The sequence below is a fragment of the Odocoileus virginianus genome, chromosome 24 (genome assembly GCF_023699985.2).
Source record: "Odocoileus virginianus isolate 20LAN1187 ecotype Illinois chromosome 24, Ovbor_1.2, whole genome shotgun sequence".
Classification (NCBI taxonomy): Eukaryota; Metazoa; Chordata; class Mammalia; order Artiodactyla; family Cervidae; genus Odocoileus; species Odocoileus virginianus.
This window is the reverse complement of record NC_069697.1, coordinates 16176807-16190054: the sequence shown is the minus strand read 5'-3', so window position 1 is coordinate 16190054 and position 13248 is coordinate 16176807. Positions and strand designations below refer to the sequence as shown.

Sequence of the window (13248 nt, the reverse complement as noted above, 5' to 3'; positions counted from 1 at the left end):
TTGCATCTCCCTCCACACCTTGAAAACATTTAACTTCCAGGAATCTTCTTTCTTCTGTTCATCGAGGTAACTACTAACTGCTTCTTGGTCTGATTCTAACACTTTGTAACTACTTTTTATGATATTCATGGCAGCTTCTTAGTTATAATGCTAATATAGTAATGTTGGGTTTAAGCTGTTTCTTATTAGCTGCATGAGTTTAAGAATATCAAATTCTCTGAGTGTTGATTTTCTTGTATGTAAAGTGAAGATTGTAATTCCTCTTTCATAAGGTTATTATAATGAGTTGAAATAATACAAACTTTGGCTTCAAATGTTAGGAATCAACAATGAGTTTAATAATAAACCTCTTGTATTCTGGGTACTTTATATTGTACTTTCTAAGACATTTGATTAAATAAAAATTTAACATTTTTTCCTAGTCTGGTAGAAGTGGAAAGACAATCCCAGAACTAGAAAAAACCATTGGTTTAATGAAAAAAGTAGTTGAAAAAGTCCAAAGGGAAAATGAACAGCTAAAAAAAGCATCAGGAATATTGACCAGTGAAAAAATGGCTAGTATTGAGATGGAAAATGAAAATTTGAAGGTAATATTCTTAATGCCGTTTGTACAGAATGTTATACTGATATAATTTTTATTAATTTTAAGGACAGTTTTAAATATAGTATATAAAGTGGCTTTAATGGATGAACAGATATTTTACACATGTGGAAAAAAAATATTGGAGACAATGATTGAAGTGTTACAGTAGCATCATGTGGTCATCTTACTATTTCCAGACCATTGGTTCTCACTCTGGCAACATAAAATAATTAACTGTGTCTAAATACAGTTGCCTAAACCCCCAATTGTGAGATTGATCAGTTATGGGATTGGTCCCACCATTAGTATTGTTTTTTTTAAGTCATCAACTCATTCTAAGCCAAGATTGGAAACCTCTGCTCTAGATGACCAGTATTAAAGGGAAGAATTTAATTCTAATTGTGTGAAATATGATCTCTAAAACTATGTTGAACTAAGTTTTATGAGTTTATGGGATCATCATTTATTTCCTCGTTTTGATAATGTAGAGTTTTTTAAATTACCAGGTTGAATTAGAAAAACTCAAAGTTCATCTTGGACGTCAGTTGAGCATGCACTATGAATCAAAAACCAAAGGCACAGAGAAAATTGTTGCTGAAAATGACAGACTTCGTAAAGAACTTAAAAAAGTATGACTTTCATTATTGACTATACTTATTTTTATGTTAATACATTTGTGGAAAACTGAATGAAAGAGTTGATGAGTGCCTATTCAGAATAGATATTAAGAGATTTAGGAATTGTGTTTTATGCCCACCATTGTTTCATAATGAGGAACACTGAAAATAAAAAATAAATTAACAGGGAGTATAATGTAGAAGCTGGGCTTCCCAGGTGGTACAGTGGTAAAGAACTCACCTGCCACTGCAGGAGACAGGGCTCAGTCCCTGGGTTGGGAAGATGCCCTACAGGAGGAAGTGGCATCCCACCCCAGTGTTCTTGCCTGGGCAATCCCATGGCCAGAGGAGCCTGGCAGGCTGTAATCCAGGGGTTGGCAGAAGAGTCGGACGTGACTGAGCACACATGCACACATATGTAGATGCCACACAGCCGGGACCATTTAGCTTCATTCCTTCTTAATTCTGGGAATGAGGGCAATCTGCTATTCCTTCTCTCTCAGTTTCCTCATCTATAAAACTGGGACTATTAAGTGTATCAGTTTCACAGAGCTGCTACAGGGTTTACTTGCGTTACTATTTATGCATGTGTATTTATGAATTACACTTGATGTACAAGACAGTATATGAAACTATTTTGTTAAACAGTAAGATTCCTTTCTATTTAAGAGACAGAATATATTCCTTGCCCCAGACAAATGTGTCCTTATTTATATGTATGATCCAATGCATTAACTGAAATTAATATTTTTAAACTAGTTACAATGGAATCTGAACACATTTTGAGGCCAGTGTGATACTGTGCTTTGAATGTAGATGTTTAATTGTGGAAATAATCTGTGGTGCTTACACATAGTTTATAGTTATAGTTATATCTCAGGTATTAATGAGTCAAACATCTTTTTTAAAAAATCTAAAGACATAAACTATTCCATTTTCTGTAACTATTATAACAAATATGACAAAGTAACAATGGAGTAAAATATTGTAAATGTATTTTTATAACCTCATTACATGCTCTGTTGTAATTATGACCACCACATTGCTGTTCTAGAGTTTAAAAAAATACTGGATTTTTTATTGGACTTTTAATCAGCATTTAGAATTTCAGGTTATTTTTCTTTCTAGTTTGTAGTGATAATTTTGAATATATTACATTCATGAGAACAGTATTACCTGTTGGCATAATATACTAATTAGCTTTTAATGATAGGAAACTGAAGCTGCAGAGAAATTACGGATAGCTAAGAATAATTTGGAGATATTAAATGAGAAGATGACAGTTCAACTAGAAGAGAGTGGTAAGAGATTACAGCTGGCAGAGAGTAGAGGCCCACAGCTTGAAGGTGCTGACAGCAAGAGCTGGAAATCAATTGTTGTTACAAGGTAGGAACAAGCAGCTTAACATTTGCAGTTTTATCAGTTCTAATTCTGCCATTATTGTTTTTAAAGAATATGACACTATTCTAATTCACTTAGTTCTTTCATGAAGAACTGTTGGATGGTTTGTTTTAACATGATCCTTACTCTTTCTTCCTTAAGAGATTTAACTAATTGGGGTGTCAGGGCACAGATCAGAGAGAGCTGGGGCTGGGCTGAGGGTTTTGGAACCCAGCAAGTTTCCTGAAGCTACTGTCAACCATGAGCCCAGACTGATAGTGCCTAACTTGTCCTGCTTTTCTCTGTGCTGCATTCGTTTTCTACCCCAAGTATAAGCCAGGCACAATGGAGCCGTCTTGTCACAAGCTGTGGCATACCAGAGTAGGCTGTGCTGCAGTTTTGGAGCTATGTTCTGGGCAGCGTGGTCTTGAAATACCTTCAACAGATGAATTCAGCAGACAGTTTTAGTGTCTTTCAGCCTCTACTTTCTGGCACTTGATTTTCTCCCACCCCTTGAGCCTTTTCTACAAGTGCATGTAATTATTGCCTGTCAAATAAACTTTGTGGCTATGAAAGAGGTTCAGGCTATAAGTCACTGGCAGGCTGTAATCCAGGGGGTGGCAGAAGAGTCGGACATGACCGAGCGCACATGCGCACATGATGCAGAAGCCACACAGCCGGGATCAGGTTTTAGCTTCATTACTTCTTAATTCTGGGAATGAGGGGAGTAGGAATTCACCAGTAAATATTCGTATGTTCATTGTCACTACACCGGGGGTGGTTCACTGTGACGGTGAGTCACTACAAGGCTTTGGTGTCATTCTCATTTCAACCTTAAGCAACTGCTTCAAGGAGTATATACAGAAGTGGAGACCAGTGAGATCCTGCCCGCATCCTTCCCTGTAACATCATCCTGAATGAAGCTGTGTCCTTTACATCTGCTGACCCCATTTCAGAAGGCAGACTCATCCTACCACATTCCTAGAGTTCCTTCTGCCTGTGCGTCTGAGCACCCCCTTGGATGTCTGCCTGCCATTTAGAACGGACTGGGTGTGGGTTCGCGGTCACCATCACTGCAGCTGGGATGGGAATCTTAGCACTGTGAGGCTACAGCAGGTCTCAGAGAGGGCCTGCCTCACTGCACTTGCCCCGTCAGACAACTCTGAGGAGGAAGGTTTTACAGGTAGATTAGAGGGCCCAGCCAGTCCTGAAGAAGGGGCCCTTTCTAACATCATAATGACAGTACTCAGAATCTACTCTCCTCCCTCCCCACGGCTGTTTCCTTGCTTCTGTCAGAGGGCTAATGTGAGGGCTGAGTGGAGCAGTACCTGTGATAGTATAAAGGGGAGAAGGAGCCTCTCCTCTTGTCTGCTTGAACGCCAGCAGAGGCTCGCAACCATCAGGCCTATCGATCGGTTTCTTGGTCGGTCCTTTATTTCCTGCTACTATCATGGAGGGACTGAAAACATTCTGAGTTGCTTTGAGATGTATTTACCCAGCAGGTATTTTCTCAGTACCTGCTACATGCTAGACTCTCCTTTATGTCAGATGTATTTCTAAAAGGCCTACTTTAACTAGGTTTCTTCAGAAAGCCAGGTAGCTTCTGGGGCTTGCTGTTGTCTAGTCACTGAGTTGTGTGACTCTCTTGCGACTCCATAGCCCACCAGGCAAGAGTTTCCCAGCTGAGAACACTGGAGTGGGTAGCCGCTTCCTCTTCCAGGGGACTTTCCCGATCCAGAGTTCACACCTGTGTCTCCTGTGTGGGCAGGCAGGTTCCTTACCATTTAGCCACCAGGGGAGCCCTCCAACGCCTACAAGTACCTTGGACTGGCAGATAGAGGCCGGGGTGGGGTGGTTCATGTGCCTCCGTTTCCTCCCCAACAACAAGTGACTTTTTATAATATTTGAAAGCTGAGGGGGCTTCCCTGGTGGCTCAGTCAGTCAAGAACCCACCTGCAATGCAGGCAATGTGGGTTCGATCCGTGAGTCGGGAAGATCCCCTGGAGAAGGAAATGGCAACCCACTCCAGTATTCTTGCCTGGAGAATCCCTTGGACAGAGGAGCCTGACAGCTACAGTCCATAGGATCGCAGAGTTGGACACGACTGAGCGACTGACACACACATTTCTCACTATGACCGTAAGTAAATTACAGTTCTTCTGTCAGTTCAAGTTTTTTTTTAAATCTGTGGAAATGATAAATCCCCTGTCCTTTCTTTTCTAAAAAGGGATCTGTGAAGTTGCACACAAAAAAATTATGAATGTGAAAAGGGTTTATAAATATTTAATAAGCAGGGTAATGAGAGACCTTTTAGATCATTTCTGTGTTTTTAATCTGAAAACTGCATAGGTAACTGAGCATAGAGTAAGCCTTCATTAAACACTTTTCAAAAAAACATGACAGAAGGCTACTTCTGGTCTGTAGCCTCATATATCCCTAAATCCACATTAAAAATGGCTCAAATCTGCAGCTGGGATTAGACACCCAGGTCAGCAAAGTGATTGGTATCCATGACACATTATGCTTATACTGAAATCCTTATAGTTGCTCTATTATTTACTCAGTAAACGAATGACATCTATTCTGTCTGGCTTTGTAACACCAACTGCTGAGACAGTGCAGGGTGATGCAGGAGCTATTCTAGAGAGGGTGGTCAGAGAAGGCCTCCTGGCACTAGACCCGGGAGGTGAGTGAAGTGCAGCAGTGCCCTTCAGGCGTTTCACTGCAGGTCTCCCCACTCCCACAGTTTCTATTTAGGGTAACAGTGTTGCCGTCGAAGTCCCTAAGGTTTATCAAATACTCTTTGATGATAATTACATTACTTTGATGTAATATTGAAATAATCATTTTCTTCTTTGTCCTGCCCTTAATCTGATTTTGTTGCTAAAGTGTTTCTTCTTTTTCTTTTCTCTGGAGAAGTTTCAATGTTATGAACATTGTCTCTTTTAAGATGGAATATGCTTGTGTAAACTGTTTTGGCTCAGTGTTTTAGAAATTTCTTTTGGGGTCTTTTTTTTTTTTTTTTAACTATTTGAACTATCATTTCCTGAAAGGTTACAAATCTATTCAGAGATACCATTTTTCTTATCCCTACTTTTACACATTCTGTTCCCTCTCCCAGGAGTGTTGTACTGGTTTTGTTCTAACTGAATTAACTCGTGTGTGTGTGTGTGTGTGTGTGACAGAGAGAGAGAGAGAGAGAGAGAGAGAAATGCTTTATTTATCTTTAAATATATTCCTGAGAATATCCAGCAATATAAAGTTTTATATTCTTATGAATTCAGTTTCTGTTTCTTAGTTTTGTGACTGAAAAAGGTATTAATTTTAATTTTTTACAGTGGTCAGATTCATCAGGTTATATCCTTGTTTATAACCTTGGGAAACACCTAAATCCTCAATTTAATTGGCCTGTTAATTAAGGGGTCCTTCTCCCTTGCTGTCATGTAATGCTAAATAAATATGTAGGAGAAGACTTGACCAGAAGAACCAGTATAATAAGATATTCTTTATTTTTAATGCAGTAATTTGCAGTGGCTTTTAAATCAGTAAGAGAAATTGTTTTCCATGTCTACACCATTTTTTCCCTTTATACTTTTAGAATGTATGAAACCAAGTTGAAAGAATTAGAAACTGATATTGCCAAAAAAACTAAAAGCCTTACTGATCTTAAACAGCTTGTAAGACAAGCAACAGAGAGGGAACAGAAAGTTAAGAAATATACAGCAGACCTTGAGCAACAGGCAAGTAATGTCCTTGTTTCACCTTCTCCGTATGTGTGTGTGTTTTTAGTTGCTCACTTGTGTCCAACTCTTTATGGCCCCATGGACTGTAGCACTCCAGGCTCCTCTGTCCATGGCAGTTCCCAGGCAAGAATGCTGGAGCGGGTTGCCGTTTCCTAGTCCAGGGGATCTTCCCAGCCCAGGGATGGAACCTGCGCCTCTTGTCTCCTGCATTGTAGGCAGATTCTTTACCACTAGCGCCACCTGGGAAGCCCTAAGTGAAAGTCGGGCAGTCATGTCCAGCACTTTGCGACCCCACAGACTACACAGTTCATTGAATTCTCCAGGCCAGGATACTGGAGTGGGAAGCCTATCCCTTCTCCAGCAGATCTTCCCAACCCAGGAATCGAACCAGGTGGATTCTTTACCAACTGAGATATCAGGGAAGCCCTATCCCTGACATATTCTCCACGTATTTACCAAGTAGTCCTTTTAAAGTATAAAGCACATCATAGCAGTCCATCCTTAGAATCTTCCAGTGGTTCCCATACCCTAGAATAAAACCCTGAAGTTCTTTTCATAGCCTGCAAGGACCTACGTGATGACCTGGCATCTTGTTTCCTCTCTAGCCTCATCTTCACTTTCTCTGGCACTCAGTGTTCTAGCCAAATTAACTTCCTTCAGTCCTTGGAACAAACCAAACTCTTTTGGTTTATTCAGGGTCCTGCTTTTGTTTCCCTTGTTTAGAATACTGTTTGCCCAAATATTCCCATATCTCACTCCCCGCTTGCACGTCTCTCCTTAAATGCAGGCTCCTCAGACCCTCCCAATCCCCACACTGCATTCCATTCACTGTCGTCTTACTGTTACTTTTAGTAGGCTCCTCCATCTTGAAATGTAAACCGATGACATCACATCACATGCTCACTGTCTTCCCACCAACGAGAGAACCACAGGAACATGCAGGAAGGCATTTGGCCTGTTTGTTCCACTGCTGTATCCAGTGTGCCCAGGACAGTGCCTGGCATGCAGTAGTTCTTCCGTAAATAATTGTTGAATGAATAGTGGATAGATTCACCACAGGTGTGCAATCATACATACTTTTGAAAGCACAAATTCGAAAATTATTCTTTATTGAAAGTATGGATCTTTATAAAACCCCATATTTCCATGTCAAACTTTGTCTTCTAACTTTTCACTGTGCACAGATTGAGATTCTCAAACATGTTCCTGAAGGTGATGAGACCGAGCAAGGCCTTCAACGGGAGCTTCGAGTTCTTAGGTATATTATTTGTTCATGACTACTTTTTAAAAAATCATTTTTTAATACAACCAGGTTTGCTGTATCTAGAGTTAAGAGTTTTCACCCTTGCTGCCTAATTGGTTTATCAGCTTTATTTCACCCTTCTAATGCCAGTCACTCTTTTATATAATAGATGGTATAAAAAGGATAAACCAGATCCTAATGTTGGCGTCATCTGTAATTTACTTTCTTAATAGCATAGAATATATTAAACCTTAGCTTCCAAAGGCAAGTATTAATGGAATGAGAAAAAAAATTCTTTATTTCCAGGGCTCTGTGTAGCATGCTCTTTTGAGGCTTCTCCCTCCAAAACTACTCTTGAAAATGACATAAAGTTTTAAGAAAAACATGGATTTTTAATCTGTGATTTCTGTTTGAGAATGGTAGCACTGCAGTAGTTGAAGCAGATGAACAAATGTTTACCTTTATAAATATTAGCAAGTTCTAAGCACTGTATATCACACAGTTAAAGAAATGCTTAGACCTATTTTGTGGTGCAGTGTCTGGTTTTTGTTTTAACACATTATCATTGTGTTCTAGATTAGCTAATAGTCAGCTGGAAAAAGAAAAAGAAGAATTAATCCATCAGATAGAAATTAACAGAGACCAAAATGGACCTGAAAGTACCACATCTGGTAATGTATTTTTTAACATACTCATAGCATGTTAGCTAACCCAAGTTTTTGAATTAGGGTTTGCCTTGTTTACAGATTTAACTGTCTTCCTAAAATATCAAATCCTTGATATAAGTTTTTAGAGCTGTCTCTTTCCTCCACACAGCAGTATTCCCATTGAGCCCTTTATTTGTAACACTGAGAAGCAAGTATTCAAACCTTTCTCCTTGAGTCCCTTCCGGATGTTACAGATTTATCACCACACAATGCTAAGTAATAAATACTAGGTCTGTTGCTTCCAGTTTCTTAGTATAGGCCCTTTGAAGCCCATTTAACATTTTCTTCTAAATGTTATGTTCATCTTGTTATTAATTTAAAAACTATGTGTGTATAAGCAAACATTGCCTATATCCTTTCTTTTTTCCTTTTACAAAGTCAAGTCTAACCTTCTAGTTTCTATTTGCATTCAGAGTGGTTACTAATCATTTCGCTATTCCAGTGTGCATAGGTAACGTATTAATAAGCAATTGGTAGCTCAGAGGTAAAGCATCTGCCCATAATGCAGAAGACCTGGGTTCCATCCCTGGGTCGGGAAGATCCCCTGGAGAAGGGAATGGCAACCCAGTCCAGTATTCTTGCCTGGAGAATCTCCATGGCAGAAGAGCCTGGTGGGCTGCAGTTCATGGGGTTGCAAAGAGTCAGACGTGACTGAGCAACTAACACACACACACACACGTAATGTATATACATGGGTACACATATAGTGAACAGTCAATCCTCATTATTTGCAGATTCTGTATTTGCATATTCACTTAGTACAATTTACTTGTAATCCAACATCAGTCCTGTATGGTACTTCTGCAGACACAAACAGAGCAGTGAGAAATTTAAGTTCTATGATCCACGATTTTCCAGATGAGATTCAACAAGGTGACGCTCTGCGTTTGTGTCAGCTGTCAAAACAGGGATGACCAGAGGGTGGAGACGGCGCTGGGGAGAGCGCACAGGGCAAGAACCTCTGGTTCTGGGACCAGCGGGACTGGGTTTAAGTCTCAGTTCTGATACCTGCTCCTGGGGCAGGCTCAGCAGTCTCCTGACACTTCTGAACCTTGTTTTCTCTTGTAAAACAAAATAGAACAAGTTGTTTCTAGGATGAGTTGTTTCCAGGATTTCAGATATAAAATCTATGTGAGATATATGTGTATATTTTCCCTAAGGACAGTGGTTCAAAATTCACTAATTCATTTTTCATGTTATAGAACTTAACTACTGCAAATAATAAGAATCTGTTGTTTGTATGCATATTGTACTAGACAGCTTGATGGAAATGCCAAATTCTGATCCAAAGGATTTATAGTAACTTATATCTGAGCAGTTTTTTACTATTTCACATAGCTTTTCAGTATCCTATCAAGTAGCTTTTATACAAAACAGCAACGAGACGATCATGTACAACTATCATGGTACAACTATGAGTTGTACCAAACACTATGCTAAATGTTTTATACGCATTTTATAATTCTTATGCGCCTGAATTGTGAGTACTTCTGTCTCCATGTTACCTCGGTTCACAGAGGTTAAGTAACCTGTGCCCAAGGCTGCAGCACTAGGAGGCAGCCAAGGCAGATGGAGCCTGAAGCTGCGGAACTCCAGCGTTCCCTGCCAGTCTCTGCCGATGGCCACTGCACTGCATCTCCTTTGGTGACTAGGAGTCCGTGCACAAACCTCTTCTGACAGCATCTGTCACAGCGGCCAGTCTGGTACGACACTAGGCATGGTACCCAAGAGCTGTCAATGCTGCTGACAGTCAGCAAGTCCTCTCTCTCTAAACTTCAGCCTCCCGAGAGGGGACTTTTGACCCTCATATTCTTTATCTCCTATTTAAAAATGAGGATATCAGTAAGACTGTTAAGGCTCAAAAATCAAATCATTTTGGAAACTTTAAAGCACTATTTAGCTGTAAGTGGTTATTAAGCTAGCTTTTGGAAAGTGCTGTACATTGTACCTGGGCTTCCTAGGTGGCACAGCGGTCAAGAATCCACCTGCCAATGCAGGAGACACAAGAGATGCGGGTTTGACCCCTGAGTTGCAAAGGTCCCTGGGAATAGGCAGTGGCAACCCATTCCAGTCGTCTTGCCTGCAAAATTCCATGGACAGAGGAGCCTGGAGAGCTACAGTCCACGGGTGACAGAAAGTCGGACACGACTGAGCACACGCTTATACATCATCAAGTTTACTGCACTATTTCATTACCCATGTGTGTAATATATAGCATCCCACTGATTAAGACAACTCATATAGCATTTCAGTGATCAAGAATCAACTCTGTAAAAAAAAAATCATTAGCACTTTATGCAAAGGCGAGGAAAGGTTTGAAAAGGATGAGGAAAATACTTGTCTCCAACTTAGAGGAGCATTCCAAGGTCACCTTAATAGAATATGCTTCCTGTTCCATTAATGAAAATGTGTTTGCCATCCATTATTTTCTCAAAACTTAGCATTTTAAAAAATTTTACCTTTTGATGGCTGTATAATAAGACACATTATATGCAGTTTAAAGAAAATGTTTCTAGCCAAGATGGTTAATTAAAGAAAAACTATTGCACATCGACTCTCTTTATAAAATTAGAGATATGTTTAACTCTGGGGGAAATCAATAAATTAAACTAATGCCGTTATGCTTTCTATGTTTTCCTACCAAAACGTCAAGATGTATTCATCTTTGCGTATCCATCCTGCCCAGCGCATTCTTCACACAGTAATTACACAGTAAATACATCCTGACGCACAGGGAACAGCCAGAGCTGCTGGTAGCCGGAGCCCCTTCCCTAATCATATACTTATTCTAACGTTGTACGTTTAGACCTAAAAAATTTTCTTGGTTCTCGAATTTTCCTCCGCAAATAATGATTTCTTCCATGTAAAAAATTAACCTGACTCTATACTTCTGACAACTAGCGTATGTCTCTTTGTTTGCTATGGAATTGTAATCCTTGATATAGAGGTTAGCATACAGAATTCACAGCCTGAACTGATACAGCTATAAAAGGCCACAGGCTCTAGTCCAGGCTCTTGTTCCAGAAGTTTCTTTCTCTTCTAAAATAAGTCCATTGTCTTGAACTCAGAGTGGGAAAAAGCTTAGTCTAATTTTTACTTTGTGGGGGCAGATCCTGATCAACTAAAGGAAAAGGTCAAAGATCTAGAGACACAGCTCAAAACTTCAGATCTGGAAAAGCAGCATTTGAAGGTAAGCATTTAATTGTATCTAATTATGGTATTATAAATATTGTGAAAACAGCTGTTGAAAACTATTTTTATGATCACAATCTCTGAATTTTAAGTTTGTATCCTAAATATTCCTGGAATCACGTTTTATACTTACATTTAAACCTTGATATTAAGGTTTTTATATTCATCTGACTTTATTAAAAATATTATAGAGAACCACCAAAAATTGAGACAGAACAAATGGGATTCTTTAAAGAGTTAATTATTTTTAATTGTCACAAATATAGCTTATTATTTTAATATTTTCCTAAGTTTTGGGAATAGTGTCTTTTTTTTTTTTAAATTCTTTTCAGAAATGGTTCACTTAAAGATACTTGATATCTTTTATGCTTTATCTGTTTAAGACTAAACAGAACGAAAGAGCATAAATATGAAAATTAACTAGTGCTCACTGGCTATTCTACCTGGTCATTAAAGCTTGAATTGTTTCTTTACCACATGCTTAACTTTTAGCCAGGCAGAAGCCATACAGTTTCCCTGATCATAAATACACTTATAACAGGTTACCACTATTCATTAAAAATTAGGTACTTGTAAAGAAAATAGAAATGAAGCCTAAACCAAAGAATTGTAACCAAAATAACTTCAGTGTTGTGAATAACTAAGGTTTTTCACTGCCTCACACTGAGAACATCTTAATATTCTTTTGGGGAAAGATTAAATCCCCTCTGATTTAATAGTTGATAAATTATAGTGCCAGACTAGGACATAACTTAAGAGAATAATTTGACTTCTGCCTTATATTTGACTATTCAGGTTTCTTTGGCTTTCATGTTTGTAATTCATTCTCTTTAGTTCATACCTAAAGAATGTATTTTTTTCCTCTGTATACCTTTAAAAGATAATATGTTCTTATTAGGAGGAAATAAAAAAGCTGAAAAAAGAACTGGAAAATTTTGATCCATCATTTTTTGAAGAAATTGAAGATCTGAAGTATAACTACAAAGAAGAAGTGAAAAAAAATATTCTCTTGGAAGAGAAGTTAAAAAAACTTTCTGAACAATTTGGAGTTGAATTAACTAGTCCTGTTGCTGCTTCTGAACAGTTTGAAGATGAGGAGGAAAATCCTGTTAATTTCCCCATATACTAAAAGGCCATCTCTAACTAGAGTTTTATTTAACTATTTACTAACTTTGTAAGTTAAAATTCCATCTGGAAATCAAGCAAGTCTGACCTACATGATTTCCTTCCCAATACCTCATAGCTTTACTTAAACTGGAATTTTTAGTAAATTATATGAAAATTTCAACATATTAGGAAAGTATATTTTTGAAGACTGTTAGGATATGTTATATCTGTCAAATAGGCAATAAGCTATGGTAAATTTTTATACTGGTAAATTTTTATACAATTACAATGTAGTACTAAGTTTTTTAAACATTTAAAACGGGTTTTATATATACTTACATATTTATATATGTGTTAAGATTCTCAAATTATGTCTCTGTATGTTATTAAGTTGAGCCATATGTTTTGTTAAATGTCTAGCAATTTTAAATTCAGTTTAAACTATTTAATTTTTAAAGTAATGGTCCAAAATTGTTGGTTTGTCTTTTACACTACCCATGTACAATGGACTGAATCCAACCTTTGTACAAGGTGGAGAGCTTATTATTATATTTTTATTTCCAGAGGTTAAAATTCATTTGCTTTTTCTAAATAAAATTTTGAATAAATATTTGCAGCTGGAAAATTTATTGCTTCAAATGCTAAAAGACATATTGCTATATTAAGACACTGAACA

General features: G+C 38.2%; 1 protein-coding gene across 4 annotated transcripts in view; it reads left to right on the top strand.

Moving 5' to 3' along the window:
• The window catches only part of CEP290 (centrosomal protein 290), an 89782-nt gene extending 76600 nt beyond the window's left edge, over positions 1-13182 (top strand). For 3 of the 4 annotated variants that reach the window (XM_070454301.1, XM_070454304.1, XM_070454303.1), the window contains 8 exons: positions 423-587; positions 1090-1212; positions 2414-2586; positions 6179-6320; positions 7508-7581; positions 8143-8237; positions 11384-11463; positions 12364-13182. In XM_070454301.1, coding sequence (XP_070310402.1) covers positions 423-587; positions 1090-1212; positions 2414-2586; positions 6179-6320; positions 7508-7581; positions 8143-8237; positions 11384-11463; positions 12364-12594 — 1083 coding nt within the window. In that variant the 3' untranslated portion in view covers positions 12595-13182. The remainder of the gene's footprint in view (positions 1-422; positions 588-1089; positions 1213-2413; positions 2587-6178; positions 6321-7507; positions 7582-8142; positions 8238-11383; positions 11464-12363) is intronic. The other variant, XM_070454302.1, reaches the window with a different exon arrangement.
• Positions 13183-13248: the final 66 nt, after the last annotated feature.